At 35.6% G+C, this 19,737-nt stretch overlaps 1 protein-coding gene across 1 annotated transcript; it reads right to left on the bottom strand.

Annotated features, from left to right (window-relative positions):
* Nucleotides 1-1,289: 1,289 nt before the first annotated feature.
* LOC140135626 (valacyclovir hydrolase-like) lies at nucleotides 1,290-19,626 on the bottom strand. Its single transcript, XM_072157197.1, has 7 exons — nucleotides 19,450-19,626; nucleotides 9,896-10,005; nucleotides 7,477-7,646; nucleotides 6,313-6,466; nucleotides 4,956-5,211; nucleotides 1,662-3,334; nucleotides 1,290-1,512 (listed from the first exon to the last, which is right to left on the bottom strand). Exons 1-6 carry the CDS (start codon nucleotides 19,530-19,532, stop codon nucleotides 3,223-3,225), a joined length of 885 nt encoding a protein of 294 aa, XP_072013298.1. The 5' UTR covers nucleotides 19,533-19,626; the 3' UTR covers nucleotides 1,290-1,512; nucleotides 1,662-3,222.
* Nucleotides 19,627-19,737: the final 111 nt, after the last annotated feature.

The following is a 19,737-nucleotide window of genomic DNA, read 5'->3' as shown; positions in this document are numbered from 1 at the left end:
GGAAAACATGATCTTAATCTCCCATAGGGAGCGTAAATTTTAAATAGAGTTGCCTAAATAGGAGATTAAGGTGATTTGCGCGGAACTTTTTTCCGCACAATTGGCTATTTTTTTCCTATGGGCAGGGATACATGATTTGCATTGAAAATAAGTTCCGTGCAATTAGCTATTTTTTCCACGCAAATCACTTGTCCCTGGTCATGTTCTCTATCAGGGGAGTATGGATTTCAATTGGAATAGCAACCAATTGGACAAGTGCACAGTACAATCAGAGATGCTACTTCTGATTTCAGAAATTCAGATTAAAGACCCATTCAGTTATCCCAGTGCAAGTGTGATTATATATAAATTGCTTAAAAGTGAAGGATAAGTCATTCAAATTGTCATTTGATATTTTTGAAATGACAAATTTGGCAAAAAATGAAGACACCAGCAGTACTGACAAAGTTGTAGCCCCATTGAAATACATGGAGCTAATTTAGATACTGTCAGTATCTAAATTACAGATTCATGTAAAATGTCTTATTTTGTCTTAAATACACAGCTTTCGGCTGAACCACTCGCAGGCTATGTTAGCACATCTATGACAATGACAAAGGTACCAAAATCTGAATTTTGATGATTTTTACAATCGTCTGGATGAGCAAATCACTGAATGGGCCTTGTAAGTCCCAATTTACACGCTTTTATTTGTTTTGTATCATTGGATTCTATTTGGTAATGATATGAAACATCAAAAATGCACACCAATAAAAAGGAAGCTTTGTGTCAATTCATCTGAAATTTATTCCACTTTTTTTTCTCAATTATTCTTCAGCATACAAGAACATTGAACTTACACAATTTTTGTGTAATCATAATCCTATTTACACAATATAAAAATACACCTCATAATACAGTCACTTTATAAATAAAGTACTCATTTTGTTAACAAACTAATGTGGAAAAATGTTCCCACGATCACATTTAGTAATCTGATAATATCAAGGACTCAGTGCAACAAAGCCATATCTCCAAATACAATTGTGCTTATGAATAACACATTACCAAGGGGAGTTAACAGAGATAAAGCTTAGTTGCACTGACATGCGCATATTTCGCGCCCTGGGGTCAAAGTAGGGGGCGGCCAAAACGAAGGGGCAGCGGGAGAAGAAGGGGAGGCAAAAAGAAGGGCGGCGGAAGAAGGGGCGGCAAAAATAATTAGTAAAGAAATAAGGGCGGAAAAATTTGAAAAAGTATAAAAAATGTGAAAAATACATTGCTTTTAGAGGCGCTAGCGCCTAAAATCCTTCTTTCTTTTTTTTTTCTTCTCTTCACTTTTTCAAACCACCGGAAAAAAAATTGGGTCAACCTTTTTGGGCTGTTGAGGACAGGGCGGCAAAATTTTATTTTCTTCAGCCCCCCGGGTAGGAGCGGCCACGGTTCGCCACTGACTGATCCCTCGATATAGGTATTAAAGTTTCTCTTACTGTAATATTACTACAATTATCGAGCTTGTAGCCCATTATTTTGCTTAAACAGTAAGTCCCACTTGGCCAGTTCTCCACAGAAGAACTGACTTACACCTGTTACTTTGATGACAGACAGAACAGAATTTACATGGATAAATTTTAACCTTGACTAATTCCCCAAGGAACTTGAACCAAAAGTGGGGCTTCCACTTTAAAACAACACTCCAATTAAACAAAATTGAAATTATGGACATCTGCCTCATTGATGTCCATTAAAGTCATGTTTATCAAACTTGTTTATTAAAGATTTCACTTAGAATTCATTCATTTTTACTTGATCATTAGCCACAAAAGTCATGCTTTAAAGGGGGACTCCGGCAATCATAACATTATGCCTTATATGTTAGAAAAATAATTATCAAGCACGAAGCACATGCGATATTCAAAATTCCCGCGCCGAAATTGTCTAAGTGCAATGACGTAATGGTTATTTGTATTCAATTGTCGTCAGCCTTCATTGTATTACTGGAACGTCATTGCACTCGTGCCTGGGAATTTTGAATATCGCGTGTTGAGAAACGGATGTTTTTATTCATTTTTATGGTCACTATGAGTTTGTTTTAAATAAAACCACATGATTCGTGCTTGATAATTATTTTTCTAACATATGAGGAATAATGTTGTGATTGCCAGAGACTTCCTTTAATATCAAGCTTGTTTATGAAAGCATTTCATGCAGAATTCATTCATTTTCACATTTTGTTTATACACAATGTGATTTCACTGCTTCAGTCAATTTTTTAAAAGGCACACACGCCCAACTGAAAAGATTTTATGCTACCTTTTCATTGAAAATTGAATACTTTTCTTCAAGGTATAATTTAATGTTCAACTCCAGGAGGGTGTTTGATTTTGGATTGGATATGGATGTGCAGCTGCAATTCTGACAACTAAATTTGATGAAAAACAAACTAAAAAATATACAAATTTTCTGAATTTCTGAGTTTTATTCAAAATTAAGGTGTCTGCTCATATTGTTAAAAAAACATTTATGTACTACTGTAAAAGTAGACATTTTCGCGAGGTTTTTATTTTCGTGAATTTTGTGAGTGGACATAAAATCGCAAAAAAAAAAATTCGCAAAAATAACCTTTCGCATTAGGTTTCTATTGTATCAATATCAAAACCGCAAAATTTAATTCTTGCGCAATTGACAAAATCTTCAAAATCGCGAAAATATTGACTTTTACAGTAAACTATATCCAGAGTTTTGGAGAAAATTGTGAAAAGGCACACCTTTTCTAAACCAATTTTCTGAAATTATTCAACCTGAATCTAAACCCCGAATCTAAACCCAAGAGCCTAAAAATGCTCCCTGAGTTTGCCGCACATCCCTGTGCCCACTTTACCAATTAGACTGAGTCCCTCTCTGGATGTTCAACAATCCTTGCATGGGTCTAATATGTGATGCGATCAAGCAAAATCAGTCGGAACGCAGAAATAATAAATTTTCTTTATAGGATAGTAAAAGGCATTTACAAAGCTGGATTTTGCAGAAAACCCCATTGGAATTGAACAACCAGTTCCAAAGATTATGAATAATTAAAGAGTTTCCAAAACATGAGGAAACAAAAGGAAATATTTCCTTTGTTTGGCTATATCTCAAAATCAATATTTCCGAGTTCCGACTGATTTTGCTTGATCGCATCACATATAACCCTTGGCATGCTGACAAGTCTCTTATGATTCAAAACGTGAGTTGACAAGAAATTTATATTTTGGATTGTGGTTCCTCTTTGAGTAAAAATGTCTCTAGATGTTGGTTGAATTCCTTTGCATATCTCAAGTGAGGGTTATGTTTGGCTCCAGGCATCACCAGCATTCTGTATTAATGGAGAAAGTAAGAAGAACAAAATGATTATTTCATAAAAAATTTTTTTATGACAGTAAATCTTACACAAGTTTGATTTATAAATCTGTATATAATAATAATAATCTTTCTTTATTGAAGGTATTTGAATTACATTTTGGTACAACTAAGTATTTGATGTATGATTCCTGGTAATATGCATATGACTATCATGTACTAATTCAAATTGGGATGATAGATAAGATGGCCCTATGTTTCTCAAACACTTAAAAACTAAAATGAGAAGTTGATTTTGCCATCTATCATTTAGTTTTATCCACTTTAGTGGACTCATCAGTTACTTATTGGTGTTCTAATATCTGCAGATAAAATTGCTCTGGCTAGCTGATTTTGTAACACTTGCAGCCTTGTTTGGGAATTCACTAGAAAAAAAATACTCCATACAGACCTACCATAATCAAATTGAGGCATAACAAGTGCATTTGATAACATAACAATGGTTTGACGAGGCAGGAAGTATTTAACACGCCTAATGACACCAATTTTTTTATAAACATTTTTACATAAATAATCTACATGAATGAGCTCACCAAGAAAGTTTAGAATCAAGTTTTACACCAAGATGTTTAAATTTGTGAATTCGTTCAATTATAAAACTACCCTCATATATAATATATTTTGTCATGAGCATTTTGACATTATATTGAATGCCACCCGTCCACCAATCATTTGCATTTGTAATGCTCAAGCTTAACTCTCTTCACACAGGTGTCAACTGCAGACGACATGTTTCAAAAATTTTTGTTTAAATCCAAAATTTCAGAAATGTACATTTTCATGACCATATTTGGAATCAGCATGAAAAGTGCATTAAAATGAGTACAAACAAGCCTAGTATTGGTTCAGTAGTTCTTAAGATAGCTCTTGATATTTTGAGAAAATATTTCAAAACTTTTTCCGTTGAAGCGCATGGTTAGCACGCAGAGCATTAAAGACACAAATTATTGTTCCATTTCAGGCTCTTGCCAAAAAATACTAAAAGGTATACTATTTGCCCTCCATGAGCAACAAACCAAATGGCAGGTTTACCATTGCATTTCACACAGGAAATGTTGGTCGGGTCTGTACTCTTGGGTATAATCTCTTTCTTTAAATGATGAGTAAACCTGACTTTCTAGCTTACACAATGATTGTCTTTAACATACCACTACGGGAAACATCAAAGAACACCACTAACTGAATATATTTTCATGTCTAGTCGGTGAATGTATACTTACGCTTTATATCTAGTCAGTGAGAGTGTATTACGTAAGTACGATACACGTATATGGCAAGATACGGGTGTAAAGGCGATTCGCATATACCACACTCGAAAAATGCACACTAGAAATAATAAGCGTAACAGTCACCAAATTTTTGTAATTGGCCATGATATAATAATTTTCAGGTAAGTTATCTTTACAAAACATCTCTACATAGACATGAAGTACCTTAATGGTAAAAATTCCAATATCTGTTTCCCTTTGGCCTTTGCAGAATTTGTTTTAGTCCCCATGTATGACAATTCATCAATGGCTAGATATCTTATTTTCACTTCTGACTGTTTTGGGTGCCAATGTTAACCCTATCCTTACCGAGATCCAGCTATTCCTGATTGTAAAAACACCGGATGTTCATGACCCACCATGGGGTCAAGTTCACCATGCAGAATTAATGTTGGACATTTGATTTGACGTAATTCGGCAATGCAAACATCTCCTCGCCTCTCTTCGTTAATCTTTTTGAATCCGTCGACCCAAGCACTCCATGTGTTCTGGAAGTATTCTTTTCCGTATACTTTGATCATTGGAGCTCTCATTCGTTCACTCCAGTTGGATATATCTTTGGTTACTGCACAGAAAAACAGAAGTGGATAGCGAGAACCAATCAGAGCAAACATTAGAAAAATGTCAGGAGTGTATTACTTGTGTGGGCACACACTCCGCTTACTAAATGCTTTCGGACCTATTCATTTTTCTTGCAGGTTGATGCATTTGTATTTGCTCATGTTTTCCAACATTTTTTTATCAAAATAACCAAAATCTCAGGTTTTTTCTCATGTATGAAATACAGTGAAATTTTCAGGCATAAAATGCCCAATATAGCAGTTACAGTTGATGTCGGCATCAAGTCCCTCTATGACCCTTCTTTTGGACCTGACCTGAATGACCCAATGCACCCATTTCTCTAATTAGCATTCTGTAGACTTGAATAACAACATTTCATTGGTTAAAAATCAAAATACCGTCAGAATGTACACCCCCCCCACACACACACACACAGACACCAACAAGGACATTGGCATGCTTGCAGCACTGATGACATACTCGAAGAAGTGAAACAAAGTATTTGGGTAGATACAGGTACCTCATTTTTATGTGTGACCCCCCCCCCCCTTCTTCAGTAGTGTACTTTACAACATGAGGTCAAAGTTTACTGATGAGGTCAGGTTATAAGGCAAAAAAAACAAGTTTGTTTCCAGTAGCGTGCACGCATTTCGTTTTTGACGGCTATTTTGCGCATTATAATTTTTTTTACTGACAAAGGAAAAAACTCAAACAAAATCCCCGGAAAATCACAAAAAAAATAATATAAAACGCTACTAGAGAAAACATTACACAAACGCGTGTAGTGAAAAACTACTGGAGAAAACATCACACATTTTTTTTAATACCTTTTTTAATTTGCAGGTTGAAAGGGGATCATAAAATTATTCTTGAATATGAAGAAATATGATTTTTTTTTTGGGTTTCGAAGAAACCCAATGTAAATTCCCATTCCAATTCGCATTAAAAAAGTTGTTTTGTTCATTTCAAGGCATGGATTTAAAAAAACAAAAATAAATAACTGCATTTTGCATTTGTCATTTTAGATCTGCTACAGGAAACAAACATGTTTTTTTGGCCTAAGCTTGTTTATTTTGGGTTGCTTGTTTTGCATATCTATACTTACATTCATACATTTCAATATCTTTGTCTGTGCAGTAGGCGTTCCCTCCCCACACCGCTAGTTTTTCAACAGCTTCTGATCGTTTTGCAGCAAGTATCATGGCTACATTAGCTCCATCACTCCAACCAAGGGCAGAGTAACGTTTGTGTCCCAGCACCTGACAAAAGTGGGTAAAATAAAGAATTATGTGGTCTAATCAATGTCATAATAAAAGTTGTCCTTAGTACCCAGACAAACAATACATTGCAGTTGCCACTTACAATATTACAAAGAACAGGTAACAATGGGTGACCATTAATATTATATAAAAAAAACACCAAAATTACAACAAAATTTGTTGATTTTACTCCCTCTCTGAAATTCACTTTGCCCCCACAGGCATAAATACACAAGCCTCAGCACACTTTATAGAAATTTGCTGACCACTGTGGCCCAAGACATACCATATAAACTTAGCATCATTCAGGCACACAGCTCTATAAAGGCGCATAACCATATTGGCCTAATTTTTCCACAAAAACAGAGACTACAGGTTTGTACCGTCAAGCACCAGAGTTTCCCACCTTATCAACTGAGCTAACTGGACTGGGTAATGATATGCTATACTACATAATAGGGCTGCAAGCTTTTGGCTTGGCTACATGTCGGGAAAAAGTCAATCCCGACATCCACACGTTGTCGACAAAGACAACAAATCAGATCAACCAAATTGACCAATGATCCCGACTGTCAAAACACTGTAATCGTCACAAAAGTAAAAACAAAGTATGAAAAAACTCCGAAAAAGTAGGGATTAGCCGGATTACCATTGAATACGCGTCAGCGTTATGCTTGCTCATTAACATAAAATGCGCTCTCGAATAAGGGCAGTTTGGAAAAGAAGGTCGGGGAGATGGTGCAGTATTCCAGTTTTGTTCCCTTATTAAACTTTTGCAGCTTAGCCATCGCAATCATTGTATTGATACACATTAAACCTGGCGACACTATGGTTGGGTGGTATCTCTATTAATATATTATCACATATTGTAACAGTCTGCTAAGCCCAGTCTCATCAAGAGTGCTCATCACAGGGATGACCTAAAATAAGTCCCTCTTTTTAACTTTAGGACAGCAAAAACCAGGGACAGGGTTGACCTGTATGACTGTAACCTCCTTGTATTTACTTACATCCATAAGTTTGCCTGCATCATCAGCATCTCTGTAGAAAAAATCAACAGGAAAATCTCTATCAGGAGGCCTGGAGTTGCCGTAACCTCTAGGATCCCAGCAGATGACTGTAAACTTCTCATAATTGAGGCCACCTTCTAACTGAGGTCTAAAATCCGTCGCACAAGAACCTGATATTTAAACAACAAATAATAATTCATAACACCACCAGACCTGCCACCAACAATAATTATCAAGTGAACATGACAAATTAAAAAAATTCAACACCCGTGTATTCATCTTTTAAAATACTTTGGCATTATTAATTAAATGCTATTATGGGCACAATATTTATCTTGTGCTTTATACCCTAATTACATTTGCAGAGTGTACTTCAGAGGCAGTTGGACTTCGGTGCATATTCACTAAATGGCCATTAGGCCTAAAAAATTGTTTGATTGGCGTAACAAGAAAAAAAAAAAAATTAGGGTAGGTCGATTCGGCAATTTTTTTTTATTTTTTTTTATTTTTTACCCACATTTTAAGCTAAAAATCACGAATTTTTCTTCTTTTTTTTTAAATTTTAATCTTTTTTTATCCGACTTCCGACTGATTTTGCTTGATCACATCACATATGTTGACTTCAACATCAATCCTTCCCTGCAACATCATTAAACCTTTTCGGTAAATCCCATAAGCAGGGGTAGCGTTTTAAGGGGTTTTGGGGTCCAGGACTCCTTGATTTTGCAGGTTCCCGTGGTTTGGACCCTTTAATTTTGTACTTCTGTGTAGAATTAGATGCCTGGACCCCTTTATTTGCCAATTTGGACCCCTGGACTCAGCAGGACACCGCTAACCCTGCCCATAAGCCTTTGCTAGTAGACCTGAGATGTCGTCATTTGATGTCATGCAGATGTGCACATCGTTTAGCAAACATCATTTCTGCGCATTTCAAAGCTGCAAAGTACGCAGTAATGATGTGCGCATCGGCGTGATAGCATTTCAGGTCTACTCGCAAAGGCTTATGGGATTTACTGAAAAGGTCAACTGTATTTGGTATTATCTGTTGTTCCTTTTTGCAAGTGTCACAACATTTTGGACCAATATAACGTTACAGGATGTCTCCCGCAATCACAACATTATGCCTTATATGTTAGAAAAATAATGATTAAGCACGAATCACATGGTTTTATTTAAAACAAACTCATATTGACCATAAAAATGAATATAAACAATCGGCTCTCAACACACAATATTCAAAATTCCTGTGCCGAAGTTGTTAAAGTGCAATTTTTTTAAGGCAACAAAAAACCCTGTTTATTCATGGACCTTTCATTTAGTTTCAAGTAGGGTCAGTACGTCAGGCATTTTTTTTGCAAATGTCCCCAAAAGTAAATAGCCTTTAAAATCATCAAAATCTGTAAACAAAATTCCACTTTCTTGTAATTTGGTTCACCTCAAGTTTGGTAGTGATGTCAATGCTTTTTCGCGGTTGCGCTGACTTGCGCCACAAGCGTGGCGACAAGTTGCCCCTGTACGCGTGCATTTACACTCAGCGTGTTTAACTTTACGTGCACGATTCAATACTGCGGCAAGTAAAATACGCACATACGTCACTACCAAACTTGAGGTGAACCAAATTATAGCTTGCAATTATTCAGACAGAATCAATTGATACTTGCCTAAAAAAGGCTAATTTTACCTGCATATTATAGCAACATCAAATTAAAACAAATGCCAAATCTAGGCCATTTGGGCCTTTATGTAAAACAGGGTTTCCCCCCCCCCCTAAGGACCCAAATGTGATGTGATAAAAAGCAAAATCAGTCAGAAGCTGGAAATATTGATTTCCAGATATAGATCGCCAAACAAATGAAAACATTTCTTTTGTTGTCTACTATTTTGTAAACTGTTTCAATTGAAACTAAATGTTCAATATTTCAATGGGGTTTCAGACATCTAACAACATTTCTGATTGGTTGATAACTTGAAATGCTCATTTGAATTGCCAATTATGACTAGGCTTTAAACTATTTATGGTCAAACTTGCATTTGCAGATGATCTTATCATTACATTCTTTGCCTCAACTATTGCAATTTTAACATCGCACGTTATAGTCGTGCGATGCACTCTTTTCATGTGCATTCACCTGTATCTCAACGTCCTTGTGCACAGAAAATAGGGAACGGATTTAGCATAACAAAGGAACAATCTCCGAGATCCAGCGTGAAAGTCACAGAGCGTGAAATTGCTTATCTACATAACAAGGCCTAGCATTTTTTAGAGCCAACGCCCTTAATATCAAGATAGTTGATCACAGGATTGTCATGTTAATACCCCCTTCATTGGTTCAAAATTGGACACAATATTAATTTTGGCCAATCGGCATGTAGTTCTCATAGGGTTAAAGACTTGTTGTTGACACATTGTATAACTTACCAAGAGCACCTGGTAGTAACAGCAAGGTCTGTTTTCCATGCCCAGCCTTCTCATAGTAAATATTGACACCATTCACTTCAACTTTATTCCCAACTACTGATGAAGCTGAACTGTAAGATATTCAATCAGTAAAGATAAAATTGAGTTAGATGATTTAATATGTAAGTTCACTTTCATGTTTTCTTTGTTGGACGCAAATGCAAGTTTAGAGTCCTTGGTACAACATATCTCAACAAACTATGGTACAATTAAATTATAGGGTGCAACTTGCTAGACTTGAGTCCAGTCCTCGTTTACGGAGTTTAGGGTTAGGTTAGGGTTACAAGTTCCGGGTACAAGTTGCAGTAGAATACTAGTTAGAGTACTATGGCATCAGAAACAGCACCCTTGCATGGATAAATAGTTTCCTTTCAAACAGGAAACAAGTTGTCTCAGTTAAGGGGTACTACTGACACCCTCGATAAATTTGTGTCTATTTTTGCATTTTTCTCAAAACTAATAACACACTGGGAACAAAAGTTAAATGTATATCATAGGGCAAGGAATCCAATTACTACACTGGAATTTCAGTGACCCAAGACAAGCGGTTAGTTATTTATGATAAGAAATAACGTGCCGCTAGGATGTACCTCATTTCCTATCATATATACTGAACCGCTTGTCTTGAGTCACTGAAATTTCAGTGTAGTAATTGGATTCCTTGCCCCAATAATATGCATAACTTTTGTTACCAGAGTGTTATTATTTGTTTGAGAAAAATGCAAAAATAGTCACAAATTTACCACAGGGGTGTAGTACCCCCTTAATGGAACTCATTCCAACTGGGTGATGTTACCTCAGGTGTCCCGCAAGGGTCGGTCCTTGCCTTTTTCTATTATACATCAATGATATTAACGAACACATACAGTCAAAAATCAAGCTTTTTGCTGATGACAGCATATTGTATCGAGATAAAGAACTCAGATGACCAAGAAATCCTACAGAAAGATCTTGACTTCCTAGCTGAATAGTCTGGCAAGTGGTTAATGCAATTCAATGTCAAGAAATGTGCAGTGTTAAACATCACACGCAAACAAAATCCTTTTATGCCAATATAATCTTCTCGGGGAAAACTTGAATATAGTCCAACAACATGACTAGTATTTAGGTGTTTATACTATTTTCCATAACCTGAACTGGAATGACCACTGTACCAAAGTCATCAATAAAGCCAGCCGTACATAAGGTCTCCTGCGGAGAACTTTGTCCCCCTGTTCAACAGATGTCAAGAGCCATTGCAGTTTGTAACAGGCTACCACCAGCAGAATATAGAGAATGCGAGACGTCTCACCCCGAAACCTATTCGCCCCAAAAAAGTTCACCCAATACACATTACATACCACAACCAGTTCGCCCCAATACACGTGACATACCAAGACCAGTTCGCCTCAATTGACTCACCGTGTATAACGCTTGCCGTAGCGTGCATAGTACTAGTATAGTGTTAAACATGATGTAAATTACTTATAAATCGCCAGTGTAATAATTTATATAATATATGGCAAAACAAAACATTATATAAAAGAAAATAAAAACAACAAAAAACTCTTACTCTTGCGAGTTTTGTGTATTTTTATTTTACCGACTCAAACTCAGTTAAAATAAGTTTGAGATGTTCAAAACTTTCAAAACTTGCAGTCCTATAAACATATTAAATCAGAGAAGATCTTCTTTGACATAATAAAACTATTAAAAGGACTGAAAAAAATATATTTGGCAATTTTATGTACAACTAGCAAAACAAACGCCAGCAGCAGCTTTGAGATGTTTTGTGGGTTCCGTGCTGTGCACCCGGGCTGTGCACTGACTTTTGCCCGCTTTTTTGCACCGCGTGTAAGCGGCGGATATTTGCTGCCACTTCCGCAAAACGCCGGGTGTGATATGTGTTCAATCCTGGTTCAATCAATGGTACCATGACCAAAGCATAAAAGTGCCAGAACACACCGACGGCGTACCTTGCTTGACAAGTCCCGGGCCCTGCCGCAGTGCTGCCTTACACACTGATGTACGATCGATTGCTTGACAAGTAGGCCTAGTATGCTCTCAATTTGATTAAGACCGGAGGTAGTGCCACAAAGAAGAAAAAATGCAATGATTTTGTTTGCAAAACTGGTTAAAGCCCAGTATTAATACGATTTCTGTCAAATTTTAATTTGGTTATTCTTTGCCAAATATTATTATAGTAACAACTGTCAGGAAAGTTTTCTGGTCATTCTAAACTGTGATGTTCTAAAATAATCAAAGATATAACAATTTTTAAATATTAGTCTCAGATAATTATATATTCATCCTCATATAGCTTGATATGCGTTACAACTCTTTACAATAACTTATTATTATATATATCTTTAATTGAAATGCTATTATTTTAATTATATAATCATAATTTTATAATGTTTCAGATATATTGTACATTGTAATTGACAGTTATCATGATTCATTTTGTTCTTAATTTCTGCAACTTGCCTGTCAATCACAGACTAATTATGATTGATTTAAACACCACGGGACATCTTACATTGTACGATGTGTCCTAATCCTCTCAATATGCCAACAATTTTAACTCGATGATGTTAATACAAATGTCGTTCTTATTTTATTGATTTATATCATACGCTAATACATAAGCTGGCATAATTATTCCCGGAATATCATGATTATATCGTTATGAACACGACAGAGTGCGAATACGCAAAATTGCTGTTCTGAGTAAACGCATACGGCGTTTGAAAATCTTGGTACCATGCTCGACCAATGGGCTCAATCGATCCAATTTTATATCACAATTTTGCCCCCGAGATACCCATGACCGCAAATAATTAATTCCTCTAATTTAATTTTCTAGATTTTCTGAAAGTAAGACGAACTCAGTTTCACCCCATTCAAACTTGCTCAAAATGTTAATCAATGTAATTTGTCAGTCGAGTATACCTGTCTTAATTGTTCATCGAGCGGTTACGGTATTTATTTTATTGAATTCATACTAAAATATGCAACGAAGGTACCATTGCGCCAATTCACCAATTCAAACATCTATTTATTTTTGGTAACAAAGGACCACTTCGTATAACTTCCAAATCTGGGTGCTTGATGTGTGAAAATATTTGATCCAAAACATAATAATGATAAAATTGGATTGCTCTTTGACTGTGTCCAATCAGGGATTTCCCTTTTAACAAAGGAGCACCGGCGCATTGCAGGTCGTCCACCAACCAGATGGAAGGACCAAATTCAGAGGGACTTGGGAATGACCCCACATGAAGCAAAGACGCAAGCAACAGACAGAACTGAATGGAGGAGGCTTACTCGGCAGAGAGCAAAGGAGCTCATAATTATTGCACAGCCCCTAAACACGTTACACAAAATTGTTCCATTAATTGGATTTTTTACCCATGGTAGCTCCAATATCTTAAAAACATAATTAATTTGGCAGAGTTCAATGTAAGCTTTGACATTTTTAAACATTAAATAGGCTATCGCCCTTTTTACATTTTTAAAGTAAAAACAAAATTGAAGAAGAAAAAGTTTGTTCTCAGAGAATAAATAAATTGAATATCTCTTGTGTGAAATATTGTATTAGGCCTATATTATGTTGTAAAAGAATTAAATGGGAAATATTTTCCATTTCAAATTATAGCGGAAAGAAAACACATTCGGATTTATGTGCATAAAAGTAACATTTTCCAATTCGCGCTCAATTCTTTTTTATTCTGTTCAATACTGTTCATGAAGGTGTGCGTTGTGTACAGGCCTCGAAATAAGAAGAAAAATCCAAGGGTTCTCTGGACCCTTGCCTTTGAAATTTCAAGGGTCCTCGCCAATTTTGAAGGGTCCGAACCCGGACCCATCTTTTGAAATTTCAAAAGAAAGAATTAGCTACGGCGATCACGGTATGTAGATTGTAGAAAATTGAAAACCCGGGTTGAAAACTTGATGGGAAACTAAAATGAAAGTGTACTCAGGGAGCTGGACCTATAATGTGAACCAGATTTTCCAGTGGAACATTCAAACTAGCATTTTCTGCTCTTTGCATGGTTTAAATTTTACGGGTCATGCGGACCCTTACCCTAGGAAATGTGCGGGTCCGCGCCTACTTTCACAGGTATTTGACGCAAGGACGCGCCTTATTTCGAGCGCTGGTTGTGTAACTTGGGATGGAGGGGTGTATAAAAATAGTTGTTTTTAAAAGGTTTAGTATGCCTACAACGTCAGAAACCCCATTCTTGCATGAAAAGTAGCCTATACATTACCGGATACATTACCATGCATGAAGATATAATAATGTCTATAATACATGCTGCATGCATGGAAGACACCATTTAATATCATGAGTAGGCCTAATGTTGGAAACTCCAGCTTTTTCCTCTGGTCTTAAATTAAGATAAATATCTTGTTGTTTTCTTTGGTTTTAGATTTCAATAACATTTGTCAAAGTGTCAAAGTGATTTTCCATTTCTGCGCCAAATTTCAAGTTTGAGTATATGTGTGTGTGGGTGGGGGGGGGGTGGGGGTATACCGGTGTGGTTGTATAGAGAATAACTAACCAAGCAAAGAAACAAAATTATTTGGGAAAGAATTTCCATTTTGAATTATTGGAGAAAGAAAACTCAAATTCAGATTTGTGTGCTAAAAGTGACATTTTCCATTTCGCTCAATTCTTCTAGTATGTCAGTGTGTTTATACTGCTGAATGAAGGTGAGCTTCAGTATGTGGGGGTGCGTGTGGGCGGGGCAGGGTGTGGAGGGGTGTTATTGTTAAACGTTATATGCCTAGAGCGTCAAAAATCCCACTCCTGCATTAAAAGTATACAGTACCATGCATGATGATATATAATAATGTATGTACGTTCAAACGCATGCTGCATGCACTGCAAGACACCATTAAATCTTTTGGCTGCCTGCAGATCTGAACATATAGGACTTTTCCCACAAAATGGTCTTGGGAGCAAAAATTTGCCTTTTGCATGAAAAAAAGAAGGACGAGTCTTTGGATGTGGGTAGAGAAGCTCGTTACTAATAATATTTTGCCAAAGGATAACCAAATTAAAATTTGACCGAAATCGTATTAAAGACCCGTTCAGTGATCCCAGCGCAAGTGTAAAAAAATTAAAATTGTTTATAAATTGCTTAAAGGTGAAGGACAAGTCATTCAAATTGTCATTTGGTATTTTTGAAATGACAAATTTAGCAAAAAACAAAGAAAACAGCAGTACTGATGAAGTTGAAGCCCCATTGAAATACATGTAGCTAATTTAGATACTGTCAGTATCTAAATTACAGATTCGTGTAAAATGTCTTATTTTGTCTTAAATACACAGCTTTCGGCGGAACCACTCGCAGACTATGTTAGCACATCCATGACAATGACAAAGGTACCAAAATCTGAATTTTGATGATTTTTACGATCGTCCGGATGAGCAAATCACTGAATGGGCCTTTAATCAGTTTTGCAAACAAAATCCCAATTTTTCTTCTTCGCGTGCCTCCCAATATAGGCCTACGTCACAATTTCAAAACACGGCCCGTAATTCTCGGGATCGTAAAAACATACTCGATAAAATAGATAAGTAACAAAAACCCATATGGATGGAAAAGTACATGATCAAAAATAAAATGTTTTCATAACATAAACATAGTCAGCTCAACTGAATCTCGGGGCTGAATCACATGGGTTTCTAAACAAACTCATAGCATAATTTACACATTGTTACAAATACTCAACATTTATTTTAAAACAGCACTTATACTGTCTACTGAATTTAGTAGATCCATAAAATTAGAGTTCTGGAACAAACCGTTTTTATTTTCTGGGAATTTAATCCACAGATTTATTCACGATATTTCGGCCGTAGGCCTTTATCAAGTGTGAGTTGCGATCCGCGTACCTGAAAACAACCAAAGAAAGTATTGTCTACTGAAAATACAAATTGTATTAGTTACGAACAATGGATTGTAAAAACATGACAAATTCATAAAATACATAAATACATTTTAATGGCATAAAATTCATAGAACACCGTCAAATTTGTTTACAAAGACATAGGCCTACAGTAAATAAACAAATTAAACAACACAATGTAAAGTGATTCAATAATATAATAATAATTAAGATATGATTAATATATACTAGTACTATTAATAATATTAAAATGATAGTTATTTTTATTGTTATCATAAGAAAATAATAATAATACTATAATTTTTACTATAATACCGTATTAATTATTATTATATGAATAGGTCGTATTGATTATTCCATAATACATGAATATAAATGCATTTATATTCATATATTATGGAATAATCAATACGACCTAAGTTGTATTGATTGGCCATATGACCGCATGCACTGCATTCACGGCACTTTACAGTTTACACAGTGAGTCAATTGGGGCGAACTTGTCGTGGTATGTACGTGTATTGGGGCGAACTGGTCGCGGTATGTACGTGTATTGGGGCGAACTGGTAGTGGTATGTACTGGTGTGGGGCGAAACGTCCTGACACCCACCAGCAGCAGTTCTACACATTGCACCATCTGTGCCCGTTTTCAAGAGTGTTGCAGGGTCAGCAATAAGGGAGATGCAGCCTCTTCATGGACTACATATCCTTAAATGAATTCGCACCTTGATAGTGAGTGCACCATTTTGTTTTTCGTTGGATTATTCGGATATGCTTCGCACCCTATGTTATTTTTTGTACGTCCACTGGCTGTCGACGTCTAATGCACATTCATCCTTGACCTAGTAGTAGTATATCTGAGATCAACGCTTAGTCTTATTAAAGGATTACTGAACCAAGAACCATGTTACAAGTTGCAGTAGTACTACTAGTACTGTCACACAGTGTCGACACCCAGTGTTATAAATATAAACTTAATACTCCGTTGATGAGCGACGGGCGATTGGTATTTCACAGGCGATTGGTATTTCACCGAACGCAAGAAAAGGAGGCCTATCTGATTGGATAGAAATCGATCGCTTGATAGACAGTGCACCATTTGAGGTTGGTAATTTGGCATGTTTTTTGGGTTCCACAGGAACGAGGAACAGAATTCAAAATATGAGTCCCAAGAGGAAAGTGTCAGTTTGAAAATGGAAAGCAAAAGATTTACAAAAATGAAATGATCTGTCAAATGGATAAAAAAATTATGCAAATTAAAAGCAAAATTTAAAACACACACCATGCGAGATTCACTAAACCAGCCCTGAAAAACGGAAACAAACTGAGCCAAATGAAAGAAACCAGCATGAAGGACTCGGTTGGCAACATGAGGAACAATGGAACTAAAATAATAAAAATATCAAAGAAATTAAAAGACAACAATCGGAAACAGTGAAATCAAAACAAACAAATAATAAAAAATAATTTACAAAAATCTTCATTGGGCACGGAAACAGGGGAACAAGGTAAATAAAAAGAAATAAAATTAAAATAAAATTAATCTAATTTTTTTTTCATGAGGCATGGGAACAGGCGAACATGGGAACAAGGTAAATAAAAAGAAATATGTGATTCACTAAACCAGCAAGAAGAAATTGGCTGACAACATAAGGAACAAGGGAACTAAACAATAAAAATAAAAGAAATTGAAAGACAACCATTGGAAACAATGGAAAATTACTTACAATAAATTTAAAAAAATCTTCATGAGGCATGGAAACAGGGGAACAAGGGAACAAGGTAAATAAAAAGAAATAAAATTAAAATAAAATTAATTTAAAAATTGTTCATGAGGCATGGAAACAGGGGAACAAGGTAAATAAAAAGAAATATGTGATTCACTAAACCAGCAAGAAGAAATTGGCTGACAACATGAGGAACAAGGGAACAAAACAATAAAAATAAAAGAAATTGAAAGACAACCATCGGAAACAATGGAAAAATACTTAAAATAAATTAAAAAAATTCTTCATGAGGCATGGAAACAGGGGAACAAGGGAACAAGGTAAATAAAAAGATATAAAATAAAATTAATCAAAATTTTTTTTTCATGAGGCATGGGAACAGGGAACACGGAACAAGGTAAATAAAAAGAAATACGTGATTCACTAAACCAGCAAGAAGAAATTGGCTGACAACATAAGGAACAAGGGAACTAAACAATAAAAATACAAGAAATTGAAAGACAACCATCGGAAACAATGGAAAAATACTTAAAATAAATTTAAAAAAATCTTCATGAGGCATGGAAACAGGGGAACAAGGGAACAAGGTAAATAAAAATAAAATAAAATTAATTTAAAAAATCTTCATGAGGCATGGAAACATGGGAACAAGGTAAATAAAAAGAAATAAAATTAAAATAAAATTAATTAAAAAATTTTTCATGAGGCATGGAAACAAGGGAACAGGGAACAAGGTAAATAAAAAGAAATACATGATTCACTAAACCAGCAAGAAGAAATTGGCTGACAACATAAGGAACAAGGGAACTAAACAATAAAAATAAAAGAAATTGAAAGACAACCATCGGAAACAATGGAAAAATACTTAAAATAAATTTAAAAAAATCTTCATGAGGCATGGAAACAGGGGAACAAGGGAACAAGGTAAATAAAAATAAAATAAAATTAATTTAAAAAATCTTCATGAGGCATGGAAACAAGGGAACAAGGGAACAAGGTAAATAAAAAGAAATAAAATAAAAATAAAATTATAAGGTCCCCGCTAATTAGTGTATTTAATTTCCAGTTAGTGTATTAAAAATAAAACCTTGGATTTACCTGACAACAAATCAAATTTTCTTGTAATAGAAATACCATATGGTAGGTATCACAGGGAAACCTCAGTTAACACATTTGTTAGTCAGTCAAAATGGCCTAAACCGGCAATACAAATTTACATTGAAATTAAAAAGAAGCTTTTTAAGAAGGAAACCTTCATAAATATGTTGTCTATATTTCACTTGACCCAAATATATGATTTTTTTTGGTGATGAGAGACTCGCACATGGAATTTCAGAGAGATTTTGATAGCAGTTCCATTAAAAAAAGGTGCTATCGTCATGAGACTAAGATCTAGAAACACCCCGTCCCCCGTAATGCTGTTTTGGGGAATTTTGCTAGCAGAATCTTTTTGATGAAAGTCAATCTTTGACAAGATGTAACTTTGCTACGGAAAGTGCTATGACAAAAAGGTTTTCAGTGTTGGCTTTCTTTACTCAAGGGCTTTAATTTGATATATAAAATGATGCAGTTTGATGGCAAATTTGAATTCACCTGGCATACCTACATATGGGATACTGATCATATACTATATCATACTGAAAACATAGAATATAAACTGTGTGGCAGGCTCTGTGGAATCTCATATCATCTGTAAATTATGCTTAGCCTGAGTCGCTCGGCCTATCTCGAACAAAATCGCCATGCGTATCTGTTGAAAAACGAGAGGATTCTCTGTACTATCACGGCAATTTTTGACACGAAGATATCATATAGGGATGATGACGCTGTGACTGTGTGTCAAGTGTCATGACTGTGTCTGTGATGAGAGTACTTTAGCCATAAGCTTACCTCATTTTCCTGATTGATTTTAATACTGTTGGACGAATGAAGCTTTTCCTCAATACCCAATTTGAAATAGCAATTAAGCTCATTGTGCAGTGATTTGCTTTACAGACAAGATAAACGAAGCTACCTGGCTTTGAACTTTGGCTTTGCAGTTTTCATCACAACATACGGTCTGTGTATAGCCGGTCACCCGCTGTCGGTAATGTATGTGCGCATGCGCATTCAGAAAAAAAAAAAAAAAAAAAAAACAGACAGAAACAAATACAACTGACAGTACTTTTCATTTTGACC

The sequence above is a fragment of the Amphiura filiformis genome, chromosome 16 (assembly GCF_039555335.1).
Source record: "Amphiura filiformis chromosome 16, Afil_fr2py, whole genome shotgun sequence".
In the NCBI taxonomy this organism is placed as follows: Eukaryota; Metazoa; Echinodermata; class Ophiuroidea; order Amphilepidida; family Amphiuridae; genus Amphiura; species Amphiura filiformis.
Note: the sequence above shows the minus strand (reverse complement) of the source record. Positions and strands in the feature narration are given on the sequence as shown.

What these genes read in the sequence shown, in the direction of transcription:
- LOC140135626 (XM_072157197.1), bottom strand. Translation starts at nt 19,532, where the DNA reads ATGAGCTTAATTGCTATTTCAAATTGGGTATTGAGGAAAAGCTTCATT. An exon ending in AAATCAATCAGGAAAATGAG is followed by an intron (nt 10,006 to 19,449) that starts GTAAGCTTATGG and finishes AATATCTTACAG; the next exon opens with TTCAGCTTCATCAGTAGTTG. An exon ending in AGATATTGAAATGTATGAAT is followed by an intron (nt 5,212 to 6,312) that starts GTAAGTATAGAT and finishes TTTTCTGTGCAG; the next exon opens with TAACCAAAGATATATCCAAC.